Raw genomic sequence first — 20,990 nt, 5'->3', positions numbered from 1 at the left:
AATGTCAGGCTGTGAAATGCAGCAGCGGCAAGCTGGACTCGTGGCCTTCTTACCCTAGAGTTGGTGTTCTTTCAACACCCACTTAAAGTCCCAATATTGTCGTCCAACAGCCCAGCGGAGACGTCCACAGGTGCTACCCCAAGCACATGACTTCTGGTGAGGATCAAAGGCCGCTGGTCATCAGGCCCAGCAGGCAAAGCAGTACGGTGTGAAGAAGACATGGGATCTGAGCCGACACGTGGCTCTGCTCTTAGTGGCTGTGAGACCTCGGGAGTGTTATTTAACCTCTCAGAGTCTCAGTCTCCTCATCTGTTAAAGGGCAGTCATAAGATTATGCCCCACAGAATTGTTGCTACCATTAAACAACACATGTCGTCTGGACCACTGGAGATGTTAAATAAATATCACCCCACTTCTTAAGAACCTCTGGATTGGACCCTGAAAGGGAAGCAGCGGCAAAAGTAGTTCCTCACTTCTCACTGCCAACACTCTCTACCAGCCCTGCGTCAGAGACCAGAGGTCAAGCACACCAAGATTTCAAGAGGCAGGAGACAGCCTGAAATAGGTCGAATGGCACTGCCGTGGCCCTGGCAGTGGACTCGAGGAGAATCCCAGGCTATCTGCAGTGCAGCGTCAGGGAGAACAGACATTCTGGACGCAGTCAGCCTGGGCTCAAATCCTGGCTTTGCACTGAGTAGCTGTGTCACCTTGGGCTGCTGTGAGAAGTCAATGAGCAGGATACAGGAAGCATTTAGAAAGTGACCCTCCGCTCCGCCCAGCCCGCCCCAAACAGTGTTCCTCAAATGCCAGCTCTCATTCTTGTTGTGTTCGTTGTTATTCCGGTTGCCTGGGCTGGGCCATGGGGAGAAAGGCCATGAGCAAAGGCAAAGGCACTCCCTGGGTGTGGGGGAGACGGGCCATGGACAAAGGCAGAGCTGATGCTGGAGAAGGGCCTAGCCCTCCTGGCAATGGACGCAGTCCTGGGATCATAGCCTGGGGTTCCCTGGCTGCTCAGGATCAGAAAGCCGCTGGCCTCCGAGCACGCCCCTGACTGCCAAGGCTTGTCAAAGCCCGCCCGCGCCACCCAGGGTGCTGGTGAAACAGGCACCTCACCGGCAAGCCCCCTCCTGCAGCGGGGAAAGCATAAAAAGGCGTTTTCCAACTGTTCACTTCCTGCTCTCCCTTTCCTGAGAAAGCCCTGCCTGGATGCAGAAACCCCACTGCTGCACCCAGGGTCCTCAGAGCCAGTCACTCCTGGGGGCTAGCCCGTGGCAGACCACCACTGGACGCCCTGGCCCTGACATGCTGGCGTCAGGAGAAGGGCTTGCTGGATTCCATGTCCTCCTGAGGAGCCGACCCCCTCAAACCTGCACTTCCCACTGGCTCCCCAATCACGGTCAACACGGCCCTCCGTCATCGTGCCTGGACCTCTCCCCAACCTCCTTTACCACCGTTCTCCCCTCAACGTCTCTGATCCGGCCACCCCTCACTCACATGGAGCCTGTGCCCATCTCTGGGCCTCTCACCAGCTGCTCCTCCCCCTGTGCGGCAGGCCTCCCCCGAGTCACGGTTGCTCCCTTGCTACACCGGGGTCTCTGCCCAAAGCTCAGCTCCTCAGAGCTCTCGGACAGCCCTGGCTAAAGAAGGACCCCTGACTTCATCACTGTCTCCTTCACTCATCACTACCTGACAAGAGAGGACAGACTGATTGTCTGATTCTCCCCTGCCCCCCATTAGAATGTACCTTCCAGGAAGACAAAGATTTTATTTTGTCTAACTTTTTGAATTTTTTTAAATCATTTTATCCCCAGCACCTGGAATAGCACTTGGCCTACAGTAAGCACTCAACAAATACTTACTGAACAAATGAAAAAATGAATCTGGCCTTTCAGACTTTAAACCCAAAAAGAGCATTTTTGTCCCAAATGGAACAAAACCTCTCAGATCCAAATCCATGTATTTCCCAAAGCTACGCTTCTCATTGGCAGCCCGAAGCGAACTCTGGTGTCTCCCTAAAATGCCAGCAGAGGTGTTGACCTGCAGCTTCACTTCACACGAGGAGCGTGGTAGAGAGGTGATGTCCAATAAATGTCAAACCACTGGGGAGAAATACATTGAGAACAGGATATCCACGCACCGTCTCAAAATAGCTCCCCACAGGTTACTTACTAATTACAAAGGGAAAACGCCAAGTGACGGGAGTTACCATCGCTCCTGATGGGACAACTGACACCATGTGCCCTGGTGTTCTGGCCAGAAATGTACAACATGAATCTCAAGACAAGGAAGTATCAGCAAACCCCAATACAGGGACATTCGACAAGCGAGAGGCTTTACAACCCTTCAAAAGTGTCAACATTAGGAAAGAGAAGGTGGGCTCCAGATAAAGGACTGGCCTGGATCCTGGATGGGGCAGAGGAGTCCTGATTCAACTAGGTACTGAAACAACTGGTAACATTTAATAAAGGTCTCTGTGTTATATAATAGTTTTGTACAGGTGTGAAATCTCCTAAAATTGGTCATTTTACCCTGGTTCCCTGGTTCCTAGGAAACAAACAGTGAAATGCTTAGCAATGAAGGGTTATGTTGTCTGCCATTTACTTTTCAATAAATAATACTAGTAAGAAAATCATTATATGTAAACATGGAGCGAGAAAAAGCAAATGTGGCAAAATGTTAAAAGGTGAAAGGCTTTTTCTCTCCCATTTTCCATCTCTTACGTCTTTTTAATTCTACTTTTAAGGTAGCTTTCTTCAACTTCATCTACCCTCCTACTGAATTTTTTATTTCTGCTCTATTTTTAATTTCCAAGAGCTTTTTAAAAAAATTCCTTATTGATAGCATCTTGTTCTTATGCATTCAATATATATCATAATTTCTCTGAGATTAACGATAGTTTCCGAAAATTTCTTCTCCCTGAAGTTTCTGTTTCCTCCAAGTTTCTTTCTCTTCCTTCCTTTCTTTTTCTTGTCCTTTCTTTTTCAACTGTACTCAAGAGTTCGGTCATCCTTGCCTGCCCGCTCACTCGTACTGAGAGGAGAGCACTGAAGAGCTGATGGGCAGCTCTGTGGACATAGATGAGTTCACCCGGGGCTTTATTTTAGGATGATCAGGCTACTCCTTTGCCTGAGAAGCCCCAAGAGTTTAAGTCTTTTCTCTTGGGTTGGTCAGATTTGCCACAGACAACTCTTCCCATTTCATACATGGAGGTATCGATACATAAGCCTGGCTGACAGCAATCCAAGTGAGGAGAAGTAGCTGGGTGGAAGGGCAGGGGTCATCTCAACACTCAGTATGTGAACTTGCACTTAACCGTCCTACATTACAGTACACAACCCAACCTCAACCGTACCTAGAATCTCTAGACCCTCTGTTTTACCCTCTTCAGAGGCTAATCTCTGGAAGAAGCAGTTAGGGGAGTTAAGTGACTGCTGCCCGGCTTTCCCCTCTGCAGGCTCAGGTTTCAGTCTCTCAGATCTGCTAGATCAGGTACTCCCCACTCCCTTTGCTTTCTATCTTAGTCTCCTCTCCCTCCCTCTAGAATTTATGGATTAATTTTTAATTTAATGTCATTTTTAGTGAGGGTTTTAAAGGAAGCAGGTGGCAAACTGCCCCCTTTTAACTGGAAACCTATGTCCCTGCCCTTCTCTCTTAAGAGGACTGACAATTAAGTTCGCAAACTCATCCTAGAAACAGTGCTACAGACCTCACTGCTGAATATCACTATGCACCTTCGGAGTACTCCCCTTGGGAAGCTATGCACTGACGCCAGTGCCTAGTCCACCCTTCAAAGCAATTTTGGAACTCTTTCTGAAATGGCCATCAGAGCTGTCGTCATATTACCCTTGATGTCCTGAATGTCATCAAAATGTCTTCCTTTCCATATTTCCTTTATCTTTGGGTAAAGAAAGAAGTCATTGGGGGCCAGATCAGGTAAGTAGGGAGGGTGTAAATACAGTTATTTGTTTACTGGCCAAACACTCCCTCACAGACAGTGCCATGTGAGCTGGTGCCTTGTCATGATGCAAGAGCCATGAATTGTTGGCGAAAAGTTCAGGTTGTCTAACTTTTTCATGCAGCCCTTTCAGTACTTGCAAATAGTAAACTTGGTTAACTGTTTGTCCAGTTGGTACAAATGCATAATGAATAATGCCTCTGATATAAAAAAAGGTTAGTAACATTGTTTTGACTCTTGATTTGGACGGAACTTTTTTGGTCGTGGAGAATTGGCTGACTTCCATTGTGCACTTTGACTCTTTGTTTCAGGGTCACATTGATACACCCATGTTTCATCACCGGTGATAACATGGCCCAAAACATCATCTTGCCTCTCCAAAAGGTTTTGGCAAACTTGGACTCTCTTTTGCTTTTGTTCCCTGGGAGCTCCTTCGGGACCATTTTTACACACACCTTTCTCATACCAAGATTTTCAGTTAAGATTTTCCTAACTATTTTTCTATTGATGTTTACTTGGTCTGCTATGCTTCTCACAGTCAGCCAACGATTTTGACGCAGTTTGACTAATTTTTGCAATTTCGCCAGTTCTGCTCGTTACTGGCTGCCCTGACCTCTCTTCATCAGTAAGTAACGTGTTCTCTCCCCTCAGAAAAACGTTTACTCCATTTGTACACTGCCGTTTTCTTCACGGCATAGATAATGTCCCTGATTTCACTTCCACTGTTGCCAAGTTTAACAAGAAATTTAATGTATGTTTGTTGCTCTAATTCAAGCTCAGACATTCTTGAAACGGCACACAAAAACATGCAATAATGAATGCCACTCAGCAAGACACCACCACAAGTCGACACGAACACAGCTGTGAGACACTGATATACCAAGGTTATGAAAGCTTACCGAGCTGTTGGTACAGTGCTGCCGGTAGAAGTGCTTGGTGGCAACTTCGCGAACTTCATTGTCAGGCCTCATATAGTGCTCTACATGTCTTCTTAGCTGTTTACTGCCTCTTGACCTATCTGTTACTTATGGTCCATCTCCTCCAACTGGACATAACTCCTTGAGAGCAGAGACTTTGTTTCATACACTGTGTGCAGTGCCTGAAACAGCACCTCACACATACATACTCACAATGTGTCCCTCCCAATACAGTCTATAGAACAGAACGTGTATTATTTTTAAGTGTGTGCATGCACAACCACACATAAGCACACACAGAAAAACTCTGAAATTCAGGACACAGTCCAAGAAGTCGAGAGGCTATGTATGTATGGGAGGTGGAGTTATATGTACTGTAATTTTTAATTAGCTTTTTGGGGAGTATTACATTTTCTGAAACCAATATGGGTCACTTATGTAACAAAGATATTAAAAACAGAAAAACAAGCCACCCCTTAAAACCAAGCCCCAGAGAGGTTAATTTGCCCAACACAATGGTAGAGCTGAGATTTGAACCCAGGCAGTCTGGCTCCTCTATGCAATCCTGTTTTCCCAAGGCCACAGGCCATCCTCTTTTAGGCCTTTTCCTAAGACACGATGCCGCGGTCATGTTCTCCAAAAAGCAGTCCTCTCAGATGGGCGAAACATGATGAGTCCCACCCCCTCCAGAGACACATAAACCACTGTCAGCAAAACCAAAGGGCATAATGAGGTGCCAGAGCGACGGGCCGCAGGCTGGGAGGTCTGGGAGCACGTCAGAGCGTGCGGAGACTAACAACAGTGATTCCCCAATGCTCGCTGCAGTGCCTCCTGGGGAATGCAGGGAAGTCGAGGGCCCCTCCCTCAGCTCCGGACGGCTGTCTGAGGAGCAGTGTCAACGGGGTGCACTGCCGCCAAATGCTGGGCTAGAACAGGCTCTGGTGGGGAGCAGAGGGACTGAGGACAACTCTGCTCACAACAGGGAACAATGGCTGTTACAACTTATGTGTGTGGTACCAACCCCCCGCCCCACCCCAAATATGACAGTGCTGGATGGTGAGGAAGGAGGCCTGGGGTGGGGGGGTCCTCGAAGAGGGGGTTTGTGGAGGTATTGCAGCCCGTGGGGCTTGGGGCCAGAGCTCTTTATCTGCAGGGATGTGTTGGCAGCAGGAATGGTCACACAATGCAGCTCAGATGAACAGCGGCCCTCCACACACACGTTCCTTCTCTCCGCAGCTCAGACGAGCCGGCGGGCGTGCCCCTGCTAGGACAGCTCTGTCCTGCCCATCAAGACCCTGAAGGTCTCATGAAAGGCTTTCCCCAATCAATGAAGCCACCTCCTGTTCCCCACCTGAACACAAAAGCTCAGCTGCTTTCAGGGCTATGTAGAGGAACGAGCAGCTGTCTCGCTTGCTCTCTGCCAAAGCTGGCTTAGCCAAATCCCCAGGAAAATGCTGTTGCACATGAAACATGAAAATGCAAACCACAGACAGTCTGCTCTCCTTCCCATACACATGTTCAAACACGACTGCTTTCCAGCCCTCGCTGATGGCTTCCACACGATGAGGTCATTTCCATGGCTCAGTCTGTGGCTTTTGCTCTCCCTTTGCTATGATGAGCCAGTCTCCACTTACTTGACCCAGATGTGCAGGCCCAAGAGAGCAGGGCAGAGGCAACAGCAAAGCTGGATCTGAGTGTCAAGCCCACCCCCCATCTCCCCTTCACAAGAGCCAAGCAGAGCCACCCAGGTGATAAGCTAGCTGACCCAGACGGGGGCCGGGGGGCACTCCATCAAAGGACTCCTAGAGAGGGCTGGCAAGGGAGAGGCTGGTAGCAGGTCTCTCAGACTGCCTTTCCATTCCTCCTCTTGGGGCTTTCTCCTGGCTAGGTGACACTCTCCTCCGCCTGGCCTCTGGTAACCAGAGAGAACAGGCCAGAAGTGGGAGAGGAGGCAGCCACGCTCCAGTCACAGGCTGGGGAGGGGTGTTCCCTGTCCCTCCCTGCAAGGATGCTGGGAGGACTCGAGGCCTGAGAAGACCTCCAGATAGAGGATAAACAGGGCTGAGGGGTGTGGTCAGGATCCTACTGGAAGCTTCAACCACTCCACAGCAAACCTCAAACCGCTAATTACCTGTCTCAACAAAAGCACAGAGATGCTCTTAGAGACAGAGGAGAGGCAGATGCTGATTTTAGCAAGACCCTGGATCTGACTGGCCCCTTCCCCCTCTTCTCAGTCCTCTGAGGCCCAAGAGGGAGAGGAAGGGGTATGACAGGGGTATGCCCACCAGCAAATCTGGTAACTGAATGCAGCCCTGGCAGTGGTTGGGGTAGGCTTCGTACACCATATAGGAAGTGGTCCTTTAGGAACAGGAAATGCTGCTGTAGTGTGGCCACGGGGCTTTCCATTTGAACAGAAGGCTCAAGGGCTGATATCTACTGAGCTGACTGGCGGTCTTGGCCTTAAAGCTGTAAGAATCCCACTCCCCACATGCAGGAAGAAAACCACTCCGCTTGAGCAGACCAGACTATAAGAGCTATTAGACTAAACACTCAAAAATTCAAAAATATAGCCTCTCTCAACATTCTGTCTAAAGGTATTTCCTTAATTCACTCTGAAAGGAGCACAGGTACCAAGTTTCAGTGCAACGTCAGTGGACACTGCCACAGTGTGTGTGTGGTGGGACAGGGACAGAACGCTAAAGGCACAGGACACATCCCCTGAGAGGAGGCCAGGACTCCCGGAATCCTAGGTTACTACTCACTCAGAAAGACGGATCAGAAGTGGACACCAAGCAGGCTGCGCGCTCAGCCAGAGCCAAGCAATGACATGGAACCAGCTATCCTGTGGGTAATCTGCCTTTGCCCACTGGTTCTGAGTAAGCTGACTTTTCTGCTGACTTGAGCCTTAAGATTGCCACAGAGTCTTGGGACCTTGCCCCATCTGAGAGAGAGAGCGAGAACACTAGGCTTGTGGTGGTGGCTACAACTCAGTAACTCTGGATCTATTCATTTTTAAATAGGCCCTGACTGCAATGGCTTCTCCCCGCCGCATGGAAGCCCTGAATCTAAAAGGAGAATTGAATAGAGGGGCTGTGCTCTCAGGTGGTGGAGGGAGAAGACGGGGGCACAGAGGGAGCAGCACGCAAGGGCTCTGAGGTGAGGTGGCAGGGAAGGGAGTATGGGCCGATCGGACAGTCAGGAAAAAGGCAGAGCTCAGATTCTGAGTCAAGAATTTTACTCAGGTGGTAGGAAATCTTTCCATCTTGAAACGTCTGCTTGTTCTTATTCCACTGTCCTTCCAAGACCAGAGGGGACCCTGGCTCATTGGTGTCAGAAGCTCTGAAGCTCCCCAGGAGAAAAGGAGACTGAAACCTGCTACCTTTAAGTGGCTTCAGTTGATAAAACTAAAGGAGTAAAGAGAGACTCCAGTGGGCTCACTCACCTTTTTGCCGTCCCATTAACAAAGCCCAGGAACGCCAGGTGCCGACTTCATAGCTCTGTCCACACTGGTGCCCTCACAGGACACCCTTCTACCTCCCGCCCTCCCACCACCACGTCCGGCCCACCCCAGGAGGCCACGTCTCAGGTGTGGGAGCAGCCGCCTCTGCACACTCTAACCCACCAGGTCCCAGTGCCCACCCTGCCATGGCAAAGTGGATTTCGTTAGCATGTCACAGGGGTGTCTCCGTAAGTAGGCATGAATCATCGGAGTTTGGGGTCCATGTGTCTTGGGGGTATGCAGTGCTTGTCGATGAAGTGACAAGCTCCAAATGAGGAGGGTTATTCAGGCGGTGAAGTAAGAAAGCAGCCAGGGGCCCCCATCCAGGCTAATACTTTGATCTGCTTCTTTTGTTTGTTTGGTGAGGAGGTTAACATCCTGAAAAAAATCTATCTATCCACGTGTCACATGAATATATTCTCAAATAATTCTAATCCTTTTCATTGAGGTAAACACTGACCACAGTTCCGTGTTCATTATTCCAGTCTTGTTTTTAATGTGTTTGTGTAAGTATGAATATACTCACATATTCTTTTTTTTAGACACAAGTGGGACGATCTTTTTTGGGTTATCTGTGACCTCGGAGATCTCCCGTGACTGTCCGTACACACCTCCTTCCTTCTTTGTAATAACCGCACATTAGCCCAGGCTATGCGTGCAGCGCGCCTTGTTAACTGTCCCCCTACCCCCTGCCGCCAACAGGGCTCACGTAGGTTGTTTTTGTTTTTATTTTTTCCTATCACAAATGATGCCGCGCTGAACATTCTAGCCCCTCTTTGGGCATGTGTGTGAGTAACTGTCTCGGTCAGATACCTAGAAGTAGAAAGGCTAGGTGAAAGGGACACAGGGTTTGCAGCCTCACAGATCCGGCCATGCCCAGTGTACGCCCACCCACTAAGCATGAACACGGGAGAAACTGAGCCGTCTGTCTCCGCTCGCTAACATCAGCTCTGGGTGGGAGTGGCCTCAGTGGGGTGGCTTCTCCCTGGTCTAAGCTACTTACACCTACAGAGGCCCCACGCAGCGTACCTAGGCTTATGTGGAAGGCCCCCAACTGCTATTTAATGGTGGCTCTCAGACCATTTCAAAACTCAGTGCCATGGCAGCAGTGAAGTACAAAAGGGAACAAACCCGTAACAGTGAGGGGAACAAGAGTGGGAGGCGGCAGAGAGAGAGAGAGATTGCAATCCGTCTCCCAAAGTCAGGACATGGAGTGGAGAGCATGAGAATGGGGGCGACAACAGGGAAGGAAGCCGCGGCCGGAGCGGGGGACGAGCTACGTGGAGGGGACTGCCAGCCTCGCCACGGGAAGCCAGGAGAGGATCGGGGCTCCCAACAAACAGGTACAGAGGACAGGAAGGGAAATGAAGCCGGCTGTTGGGATCCACTACAGGGCTGTCCAAGGAGCGGCTGCGGCACTGCCACCCCCCATCCGGGGGCAGGCTCCTTACCCCAGGTGAACGGAGAAAGGCTCTCCTCCAAAGATACGAAACCATGGACGAGAGCAGGGCTCGGCAAACTTTTCCATAGAAGTGTGATAGTAAATATTTTAGGTATTGTAGGCCACATATAGTCTCTTTTTCATATTCTTCTTAGTTTTCTTTTTTTTTTTAAACAACGCAGTAAAAATGTAAAAACCACTCTTAGCTCGCAGGCCATACCAAAAAAAGTAGGCTAAATATGACCCACGAGCTATAGTGGACGCGAGAGCGCAAGGGCTCCAGAGTGGGCACTGGTGCCTCCCCAGTGCCAGCCACACTGCACACCTAGGCAAGGCCAGCCAGCCAACAAGCCCCACTCCCCACCCAAACGCTCTGGAGCAGCTACCGAGCCAGGAGAGCGGCCTGCTGTGGAAACAGACCTACCAACGGATAGTGGACGGAACCCACATCAGGCTGGTTCTTCTAAATACAAATGAGCTAAAAAAAAAAAATAAATAAATTAAAAAATAAATAAATAAATAAATAGATACAAATGAGCTAATATTCACCAGGCATTCAGGGAAAACCAGCAGCCTATAAAAGAATGACTAAAATAAACAACCAGAACCAGAGCCCAGAGGAAACGAGATCACTTCAGGGTCAGGAGATAATTCTTAAAACAATTCTAATTAGTGTGTCACAGAAAATAAACCCAATTTGGCTTCTGTAAAGCAAGAGCAAGATGCTACGAAAATGAAATAATCAGAGAACCAGAGGGAAGAAAATTAAAAATATGATTGCCAAATTAAAACCTTCACTATAAGGTCTGGAAAACAAAGTTAAGACAACCTACCTGATTGTAGAAAGATATAGATGGTAAAAGTGAGAATAGAAGAAGCACACTGAATCAACCAAGGAAGTCTAACAACTAAAGGATTTCCAGAAATAAAGGAAAAGGAGAGAAGGAAATTATCAAAGAAATAATAGAAAAAATGTACAGAGAGGAAGAATGACATAAGATTTTAAATCAAAAGGACCTCAAAGTACCCAGCCCAATAAAAAATAAAATCCAACTTAGATACCTTACAAAATTTCAGTACGCCAACAATAAACAGAATATACTATAAGCTTCTAGAAAAGGACAGTAACAAAGCAAAAAAAACTTAAAAAATTGTTAGCTATAAAGAAATGAGAATCAAACTAGCACCAGATATTTTATTAGCAACAAAGGATGCCAGAAGTCAACAAATCAATGCCTTTAATGTTTTGAAGGAAAATAAATTTAAATTCTGTATTCAGTCAAACCATCGATCAAAAGTGAGGGCAAAATAAAAGATTTAAAGTTTACCTCTCATGTATTCTTTCTGAAGAAGCAGTTACGAATGTACTTCAGCTAAACAAGAGAGTAGAACATGAAAGAAAGACACTGAGCAAGCCTAAAGAAGCAACTGTCCAGGCTGGAGCAGCAGGAGACACTGAGGAAAGGAAAAGGAAAAGGAAGGAAGGAGTATCATGTAATGAATTACCCAACTAAGCGGCTGGTAATTTCAAAAGCAGAGTAAAAGCACAGTATTCTTTTAACCACAATCTAAAAAAAAAATAATAAATAAATAAAAGAGATAAGTAAAAACTTTGTGAAAAAGTAAAAGTGGATAAAATAATGATTCAAATATGAAACAAATGAAAAAGCAACATGATTTGGAGGAACTGTTGGACTATAAGGAAAGACAATCTATGTGACCTAGATGTCAGATTCCTTCTCCTCCAAGAGGCATGGACTTCCGCACGGGACAGGTGGATGAGGACCCGTGACCCTAGCACTCTGCCTGAGGGTACAGCACACATTAATATTTAATATGGCCATAACAACGTCGGCACTCTTTACTGTTGTCAATCCAGAGTCACCTCACAGACACAGCACACAAGCCTTCATTATAGTCAGACAACAGAACAGACCATAACAGAGTGAAATGTAATACAGCTGACAGGGAAGTTGGGAGACAGCAAAGACAGGAGAAGGAAAGGCTGGAGGCACTGCGATTCTCACCTGACAGAATGATAAAACCTAACGCAGATTTCAGTTATTTAGGACTCCAAAGGCAATTTTAAAAAAACTCTAAAAATAATAATATAAACATCAAAAACTGGGAGGAGAAGGGAAGGAGGGTGAAGGAAGTACAAGCACACCTCCGAGATGCTACCAGTTCAGCTCTGGACCATGGCAATAACGTATCACAATAAAGCATGTCACACAAATATCTTGGCTCCCCAGTGTATATGAAAGTTATGTTTACACTATACTGTAGTCTTTAAGTGCAACAACATTATATCTAAAAAACGTCATACTTTAACTAAAAAATACTTTATTGCTAAAAATAATGCTAACCATCATCTGAGCCCTCAGCGAGCTGTAATCTGTCTTCTGGTGGAGGGTCTTACCTTCAATTAGTAAAAAACTTAGTTATCTGCAAAGCACAATAAAGTGAAGCACAATGAAACGAGGCATAAAGGAGCTGAACCTTTCAACTTCTACTGTGGGGACTTGATAATGTCAAAATCTGATAAATTAAGAAAGTTGCATTCGCATATTCTTCAGTCTGGAAGAAACCAGCAGAGGCACTTCCCCAGAGATTTTCTTAATACGCATAGTAACTGCTTGTGCAGCACAGCCAGATTTGTTAAAATAAGGAAATAAAGGCTTACTTCTTTTAAAAAAAAAAAAGAAATAACAACAACAATGATAGTAACTGCTTCCGGAACGAAAGCAGAGCAGGGTGGGGCACAGTGGCCACAGAGCCTGTCCCTGCCGGTATAAGCCCTCTGGGTGCTACTTATTTGATTTTGACAAATGCCCTAACTCAGAGACTCTTATTGAGTAGGCCCAGATTCTGTGTTCAAGAAAGCACCTTAGCAGTTCTGATGGCTAATGGTAGGTAAGACGCACAGTCCTAAGAACCTCTCGGTTCCTCTCCAACCTGAGATACTATGATTCTGCGATCCCACAGGACACAGAAGCGCCCTGAGGCAGGATAGCCAGCTATCTGCGTCCTCACTCTTCATTCGGAGACTCGGAGTCTCAGAGCAATTCTGGGACGTGCTCTGGTGTCCCGTGCTGACTGTGTCTGGGGAGTTTCTGGTGTTAGATGACGACGGCACTCTTCATCACCCACTCCGGCTGTGACCTGTCTGGCAAGGCTTTCCCTGTTGGTCACTGTTCAGAGAACTCTTGTCCTTCGGTTCAGCTGCCAGGGGAGGGCTGCAGAGGACACCCCCAGGGATGGGGTGAGAGGCTTGTGCCAGCCTGTGCCAGAGCAGGGCCCACAGAGCCTGGTACTGGGCCTTTTCGTCCAGTTGCTGGAGGAGCTCCCCACACTGCCCGGTCCTGCCAGGGCTGGCAGCCTCCTGCAATGCGCTCTAGCACAGCACCACTCCCTTGTCCCTGGAGATAGAGGGGCAGGCCCACCACTCCTCTGCCCCAGAGAAAAGGTAGGGTGCTGAAACAAAAGTCTGCTAATATCCAAACCCCAGAGGAAGGAGGCCTAAATCAAACACTTGTACTTTCAGCAACAGTGACTAGAAACCAAATTTGAGAATGTGGGCGGAGCCCTATAATTTAGTGGGGAAACAGTCTTAGTTCTTCTAAGGTCCTGCCAATTTTTCTGAACTTTTTTTTTTTTTAACTTTTATTTATTTTAAGTGTTTTTTTCCAGGACCCATCAGCTCCAAGCCAAGTAGTTGTTTCAATCTAGTTGTGGAGGGCGCAGCTCACAGTGGCCCATGCGGGGATCGAACTGGCAACCCTCGTGTTACGAGCATTGCGGTGTAACCCACTGAGCTAACCGGCCGCACCCAATTTTTCTCAACTTTTAATTGGGAAATTTATTGTACATGCAAACAAAGTGTGTGTGTGTACACACACACATATATATGTGTATACACATATACATATATAAGTATATACGTGTACATATGCATACATATGTAATACAAAATACGTACTGCTCACAGTGAGAAATAACTAAAATACCTAAAATAAAAGAACACGCATGCATGGAGCACGCAGTCCAAGAAACAGAACATTACCAGGATTTCTGATGTCCTCTCTGCCCCGCCCCACCAGGGACAACCATGCCGCTGAATAAGGTGTTAATCGTGTCTTTTTTGTCTTCCTGGCTTCATCATGTATGTATGCACCCTAAGCAGTGTATTGTTCAGTTCTGCTTTTTTTCAGCTTTATCTGGAATCACACATTGTATTTTGTGTCTTGCTTTTCTTGTAGTTCATTCATTTTCACTGCAATAAAGAAGCAACCCAGGGTAGGAAACCACCTCAACATATTTATCTATTCTAGTGCGAGTTGATATCCAGATTGTTTCTAGTTTTTTCTAGCATGAACAAGGCTGCCAGGGAAACTCTTTACGGGAATGGCTAGGCTTTTAAAATGCTCCTCCCAAACAAGTCCTCACTCTAAACTCAGAGGTGTAGGTGTCGCCTCTGCAAAGAGCACAGGGAGGAAAACCCTACCTGTAGCTAAAGTGCTGGGAGTTCTCTGCAACCAAAAGATGATGTGATTCCCAGGATCCCTCCGCCCCCTGCCCTGGCCTCACTCACACAGACGCCTTCTCCTCCACTGAACCTGAGATTCCACACCCCTGCTCGACAGCGGGAAAACAATTGGCCTTTTTAGACGCAGTCTGGATGTCTGAGTCACACCCCTCTCCCTAGTATCTCCCCCTTCTTCCCAGGTAAGAAGGAACAGAGATCTCAATGAAAGGGCCCCATTGATAGGCCACGGGCGTGAGAGCGTGAGAGCGGCACAGCAGCAGGAGGTGATCCCGGCTCTGCCCCGCCTGACGGCCAGGAGCAGCGCTAAGATGCCCACTGTCTGGCCCCCCAGGCCTCACACTGACCACATGGCCGCAGGGGCAAGAGAGGAAACCTGCCCGTGGTCAGGGGCAGGCTTTTTCCCATGTTACATATATGGTTCCAGTGAAGGCTCATACAATTTTAAAGGTAGGAAACAAGAATAGGAAACGACTCACACGTATGGAACACACACTGTACGCCGGCCGCGGGGCTAAGGGTCCTACGCACCTTCTCTCAAAGGGGCATAACCCACGACAGTGGGATGAAATTAATTTAGGAGGTTAAAACCAGCATCAGAAAAAAGGAAACACACGACTGGAATTAAGTTAGAAGACCAGACAGTCTCCCACAAAGCAAAGGTAGGATTGTTTTGCGAACCGTTTGTTTCTCTTATATCTATGTGCATTTAGTCACAGGTACTGGGTCACAATGTAAAATGTATTTCTCACGGTGGGCAGCGGCTAAAACATTGTGTTATCTTTCCTATCTCATTTATTTCATAACTGTCCTGAGGTACATTGTCTCACCTAATTTAACAAGAAATTAACTGATGTTACTTCCCCAGATTCATCTGTACCACATACCACAGCCACCAACTGCCCCTCCAAGCTCCCAACATGACAGCTTCCTTTCTGTTCCTCTTTCCTCCCCCAGAATGCATGCTACTCCCTCCACCCAGAACATTCTCCTCGACCCCTCACCAGCTCTTTGAACAGCTGGTTCTTTTCCATCCCCGCTTGGGTGTCATCTCCACAGACGGCCCTCCTGGATGTCCACACCACGCAGTCCCGCTCTTGTTCAGGGTCACTGAGACCTTTGTTTTCTGGTTGGCTCTCTGCCTTCCCACAACAACTCCAGAGACAGAGATACGATCTGATGTACTCCTGGTACATACCTAGCATGCAGCACAGCACCTGGCACACAGCCTGCACTTCGTCTTTGTTAAATGAATACAGAAACATCCCAAGTCCTCACAGTTAAGAAATGGCAAAGCCAGGATTCCAGCCCAGAAGCTTGCTCTTAACCCCTGCAACTGCACTAAACCTCAAACAGCACGACCACTAGTAAGTGTTAGAGCCGGGACAGGACGGAGGCACGTCTAACTCTGCTGCACATGCTCTATTATGTCAGTGGCGTGGGGCACAGCCTCTCATGATCAGCTGAGATTTCGGGAGGATAAATGAGAAGACTGCAAAACCTCCAGGCTAGAAGAAGAAATTTGCCAACGACCAGAGAAATACCAAAAGAAATCAGGAGAGTCGCCAGCTCAGAAATGTGTAGGGGGAGGCTCCCCCAGGCAAGTATTCTGGGAAGGAGGTCTGGAGAAACAGCAGAAAAACTCAAGGGGCAACTGTGCAGGGGGCTCACAGGGCCGAGGCGGTAGGAACCAGGCTTCCAGGCCCCTTCAGGCAGTTTTAAGAGTTGGTGACTCTGAAACTGAGATTGGAGAGGCAGGGCTGAACAGGCTCAGATGTCAAAGGAACCGGCCACACAATACTTTGGCAATGCTGCCACCTCGTGGCTGTGAAATGCTTGGCCCACAGGAAAAAATACAGCGGGTCAGCCTGTGACTTTATTTTTCAGCAGTCATTTATTGAGGACCTCATATGGGTCTGACATGGCTCCAACTTTCAATGACTTCTGTGCCCTACATCCAGGCAGTGACCAAACCCTGTTGAGTTGACTTCGCTCTTTTTATAACAAGACTGTGAGGGCACAGATGGTGTCTTACTCATCTCTGAAGCTCCAGTAGCCAGCAGAGGGCCCAGCACATCAGAATAACAATGCAACTACTATTTAATATGTTTACGTACTTTTAAATACATTAGCGCCTCTGAGTCTCACCTTTTACCTAAGAGACTGCCAAACAGAGATGTCCAGTAGGCGTGTATTTCACTATGAGCCTGGAGTTCTTGGAAAGGTCAGGGATGAAGAAATAAACATGGGCATCATCCACACACAGATGGTGTTTAAAGCCCAGTGCCTCTCAAAGTATAATGTGCATGACTCAACTGGGGATTTTGCTAAAATGCAGATTCTGATTCTGATTCTGAGGTCGAGGGTGGGGCCTGAGATTCTGCATGTCTAACAAGCTGCCAGGTGATACCACAGACCACACTTTAGGTGGGAAGAAATCTGAATCAGGGGTTGATAAACTGACCAGAAGGTCAAATCTGGCCCATGAGCTGTTTTTTACATACCTTGCAAACTAAGAGTGGTATTTTCATTTTTAAAGGGGTTGTTAAAAAAGAGCACTGTGTGACAGAGATTATTTGTGGCTCATAAAGCTTAGAGCATTTACTCTCCGGTCCTTTCTAGAAACAGTTTGCCAACCCCTGCTCTAGAAGCTCATCCAGGGATCGGGTGTATAGCTAAACAAGAGAGAGATGAGGACGGAACTCTGAAGCAAACTGTTGTGACTTCCAAATCGCCAGGCCTCATTTGGGTAGGTAAAATAAAAGTATACCGCAACGTATGCATGTTTGACTTTATCCTAAGAAGACAGCTCTGGACAAGATGAGCTAACATCTGAGGCACCCAGATAACAGTAGGTTGTACTGTAGAAAAATGTAGACAAAAAACAAAACAAAACAAAAAACGGGACAAGGTAGACAGATATTTGGGGTTCTGAATGGGAAAGAGGACCTGTGGTGAGCTGATAACCGACTGGCTCTTTCAGTACTTATCTTAGAAAAAAATGACAAACAGAAAGACAGGGAGGGGCCACGACCACTTGTGTGCAATACCACAGAAGTACTGGAAAAATGAAAAGAAAAGGAAAGGCTGTGAATTCTACAGCGTTGGTCTGTGGAGCAGAACTTTCTGAATTTTGGCTGAGGATGGGGCGGTGGATAGAGGCATGTGGGCAGGCGAGGGGAAGGAGTGGCAGCAGAGTCCTGGCCCCAGTCTGTCGTCTGGGGGCTGCCCCAAGTGCGATGTGGCTACAGTGCCTTCTGTCACGCTTCTGCCATCCCATGTTGAAGTATACATTTGCTTAAATGTCAATGCCTGAGAAAGTAAATACAGCTGTCCATTTCTGTCAGCTTGAACCAATCAATCTGGTTCTCTTTAATAGAGGACCAGGCTGTTTTGCTCGCAACCGTGAAAGGTTTGCTTGTCTCATATCAAGTATTTACACAAATTTCCAAAGGACAACAATAGCACCCTTTCTTGGGGGTATGGAAAAGACTAAATCTATAAGAAAGGCTGGGGCAGGATATCCGTAAATGCCGGAGGGCAGGGCAAATAGAAAGACAGAAAGATCTGTGCTGTAAAGCAGACCCCAGAATTTCCTGGTTGGAAGGAACCTTCAAGGTCAACCAGTCTCCCTCACACTTCCAACAAAGCTGCCTACTAAATGTAAGCATCTACAGGAAAAAAGCTCACGTCATGCCTGGCTTTTAGCATGGAATATTCCTCTTCTTCCTCTTTTCACTAAATTAAAAAATACTTGTAGTCAAAAACAAATCTCTGCCTTTTAACCTACGAGGTCCTGCCCTTCTCAAGTCCGTGCACAGCAATCCCCTTGTCTCCCCCACTAGAAAGTGAGTTCCTTCAGGGTAGTGACCTGTGCAGCACCCGGCACGCTGCTCCTTCACAGCGGTATGCTGAGCAAGTTCTCATCTACTGAAGGAGTTCGGTGTCTCTGTCACCTACTGGCTGTGTGATCTCAGCCAAGTTATTTAACCTTTCAGAAACCTGTTGCCTCACCTGTAAACTCCCACCACAAGGCTATTTTGAAGATAAAATACGATAATATATGTAGGCTACTCAGAATGGTGGATAGCACAACAGTCAGGGTTTAGTACGTATTGACAAGCATTATTATTCAGTTAGTAGATGAACCTGTTCTCTCCCGTGAAATCACATTCCCTCCTCACAACATACTACACCAGAGCAGTTTCTCAACCTCAGCACTAGTGACGTTTGTTGTGGGGGCTCAGCTGTGTTTTACAGGATATTTAGCAGAATCCCTAGCCTCTACCCTCCAGGTACCAGCAGCAACCCCACCTCCCAAGTTCTGACAACCAAAAATTGTCTTCTGAGATTGCCAAATGTCTCCTGGGGGCAAAATCCCCTCTTCCTTCCATTGAGAACTACTGCACTAGAATATGCAAGTCAGACTATGGAGAGCTGCCTCCGCACCCCCTAATTTCCCACCATCCCACCCTTTTCACATGCAGCCACTTCAGCCACCACTTGCTCACCACTCAGCTGCCTTGGAGGAAACATGTGATAGGTGCTGTAGATATCATTGGAGAACTGCAACTGGAGCTCAGGGCTTCCCATCAGGAGCTGAGCCACCTGTTCCACCTGAAATGGCGTTTTCTCCAGGATCACCACGGCATCCTCTCCATTCCCGTCCCCAGAGGCCTCATTCACCTGTAGGCAGAAATACCATCCGTGGGCCCAGGGGCAGAGCCACAGGTGAGGTCTGGAGAACAGAGGCGGAAGCTCCCGGGGCCTCGGAATTCCCAACATATGGGATTTCCTTCCCTGCAGTTTCCCTCTGGGCAAGTCTAGCCAATAGCACTCATGTTTCTCCTCCCAGAGGAGACATCTCATTAACCCAAATGCTTGTGGCAGTGCTCACATCTTTCTAAAAGATGCAAAGCTTCTCCGCTGTCTTCCATTTTAGGCTCACAAGGCCTCTGTCAAATTCTCCCCATTTTACAGATGAAGAAACAGAGGTCTAGAGAGATTAAGTGACTTGCCCACGGTCATAGGTACAGTTAGTGTATCTGGCTATCTCAACTAACTCCTAGTGTGAAGATCTCATGGCTAAAATCTTCAGCAGGAGCTGCAGACTGAAGACAGGTCGGGCTGAGAGAACCAGACAGAACCTTGTAAAAAAAAAACAAGAGACAGAGAGAAGAATGGAAGCTGAGGCCCAGGTCCCACGATCCTCCCAAAATGAGAGCTCCTGCTAGGCATTCTGGGGAACCTTACTACCTGACCATCCAATTCCCAGGACGGTCTCCAGTCTCTTCTCAGTCCCTGCGAGAGAACCGAGCACATGGTATTAGAGCCAGCTATGTGTATCTGTCTACCGGGAGATACTCTGCACTGCCGAGGGTCAGGGATGGTAACTTTCATCTCTGTATCCCCCGGTACCTAGCTCAATGTTGGCCTGTCTGTGCATGGTATGTGGAATTGAATTACCAATTTAATAAACTGTCTCCTATGTTAGGGCTGGAACCCTATACAGCAGGGATATCTCCTAGTCTCTTGTCGTTCCCAGGGGCACGGATGAGCCAGACGGTCCCGCAACATTTACTGGGTTTCTAGCACCTTTACGGGTTGAATAAATGAATGGCTTAGGGAATTTAACCCGTGATTTTTAATATGCAATACACTCTACAAGTGTTAGTAGTTATTTTTAGCAAAGGAGGAATTAGGAAAATCAGCCGTGCGTGTGTTAATTTCCTTAATTCCACGGGTGACCATGTGTCTTCCACGCGCTCTGCCACCAAGCATTCCAGAGGTGCACGGTTCCCGCCACCCCCCAGGAATGCGATTGGTACTTCCCGGCCGAGCGCTTACAAGATCCGCCTCTCGGGCGGTGACTGGTCGCACACCCGCGTCCCCGCCCAGGGCTGCCTATGGTACCTTCCCGTGTAGGAACAGGATCTTGTCCCGCGCGGACTCCCTTAGCACTTTTTTCACTCTAAAGCCGGAGAAAGGAAAGCGCACAGAGGCAGAGGTGCCATTCCCAGTGCCAGCTTCCTTGCTTTCCTTGTCCTCTGTGCTGGCTGCTTCCACCCCCGCGGCGTCCAGCTCTCGCTTTCTCTTGCCCGGCGGAGGGGCCGCGTCCGCCATGTTGCCCGCGAGAGTGTGCGCCTGCGCAGACCCCGGACACGCCCAGCCCACCTGCGCGACGCGCTGCTGCTACTACAACTCCCGACGTGCTCAGCGCTTAAGCCCGGGGCGCTGACCCCCTGCGACCTGTCTCGATGAGTGTTTTTTATCCAAGTTACTGCGGGAGTCCGCTTGTGCGGGTGGGCCAGATTTGAGACCAACGTTGAGGGAAGAGAAAAGAAAGCAACGAGCCCCTAAACAGGCGGGCTAGCTGTGCTGCGGTTGGGAGGGCACCCCAGATGCCGGGGCGAGACTCTGAAGGCTTTGACACCTTGTTTGAATATGGACATTTTAACATGAATTATGCCAACATTGATTTTAGCTCTTGGTCAATTTTTTAAAAAAGGAATGCTTAAACCATTTCTGGTTTTCACCCATTTACAGTTTACAGAATTTTCATGACGTTCAGCTCTCTCTACCCCCACTCTGGCTCATGCTTGTTGTTTCTCAGTCTAGTCGTGTAGGACACAGCT

The 20,990-nt window shown here is 47.9% G+C and overlaps 1 protein-coding gene across 2 annotated transcripts in view; it reads right to left on the bottom strand.

Annotated features, from left to right (window-relative positions):
- DCPS (decapping enzyme, scavenger) overlaps nucleotides 1-20,494 on the bottom strand; it is a 36,022-nt gene extending 15,528 nt beyond the window's left edge. For both annotated transcript variants that reach the window (XM_033098240.1, XM_033098241.1), the window contains exons 1-2: nucleotides 20,269-20,494; nucleotides 18,867-19,041 (exon numbers count right to left, since the gene is read on the bottom strand). In XM_033098240.1, the coding sequence (XP_032954131.1) occupies nucleotides 18,867-19,041; nucleotides 20,269-20,478 (385 nt within the window). In that variant the 5' untranslated portion in view covers nucleotides 20,479-20,494. The remainder of the gene's footprint in view (nucleotides 1-18,866; nucleotides 19,042-20,268) is intronic.
- Between the last annotated feature and the right edge of the window lie 496 nt (nucleotides 20,495-20,990).

The sequence above is a fragment of the Rhinolophus ferrumequinum genome, chromosome 25 (assembly GCF_004115265.2).
Source record: "Rhinolophus ferrumequinum isolate MPI-CBG mRhiFer1 chromosome 25, mRhiFer1_v1.p, whole genome shotgun sequence".
Taxonomy (NCBI): Eukaryota; Metazoa; Chordata; class Mammalia; order Chiroptera; family Rhinolophidae; genus Rhinolophus; species Rhinolophus ferrumequinum.
This window is presented reverse-complemented; position numbering and strand designations above follow the sequence as displayed.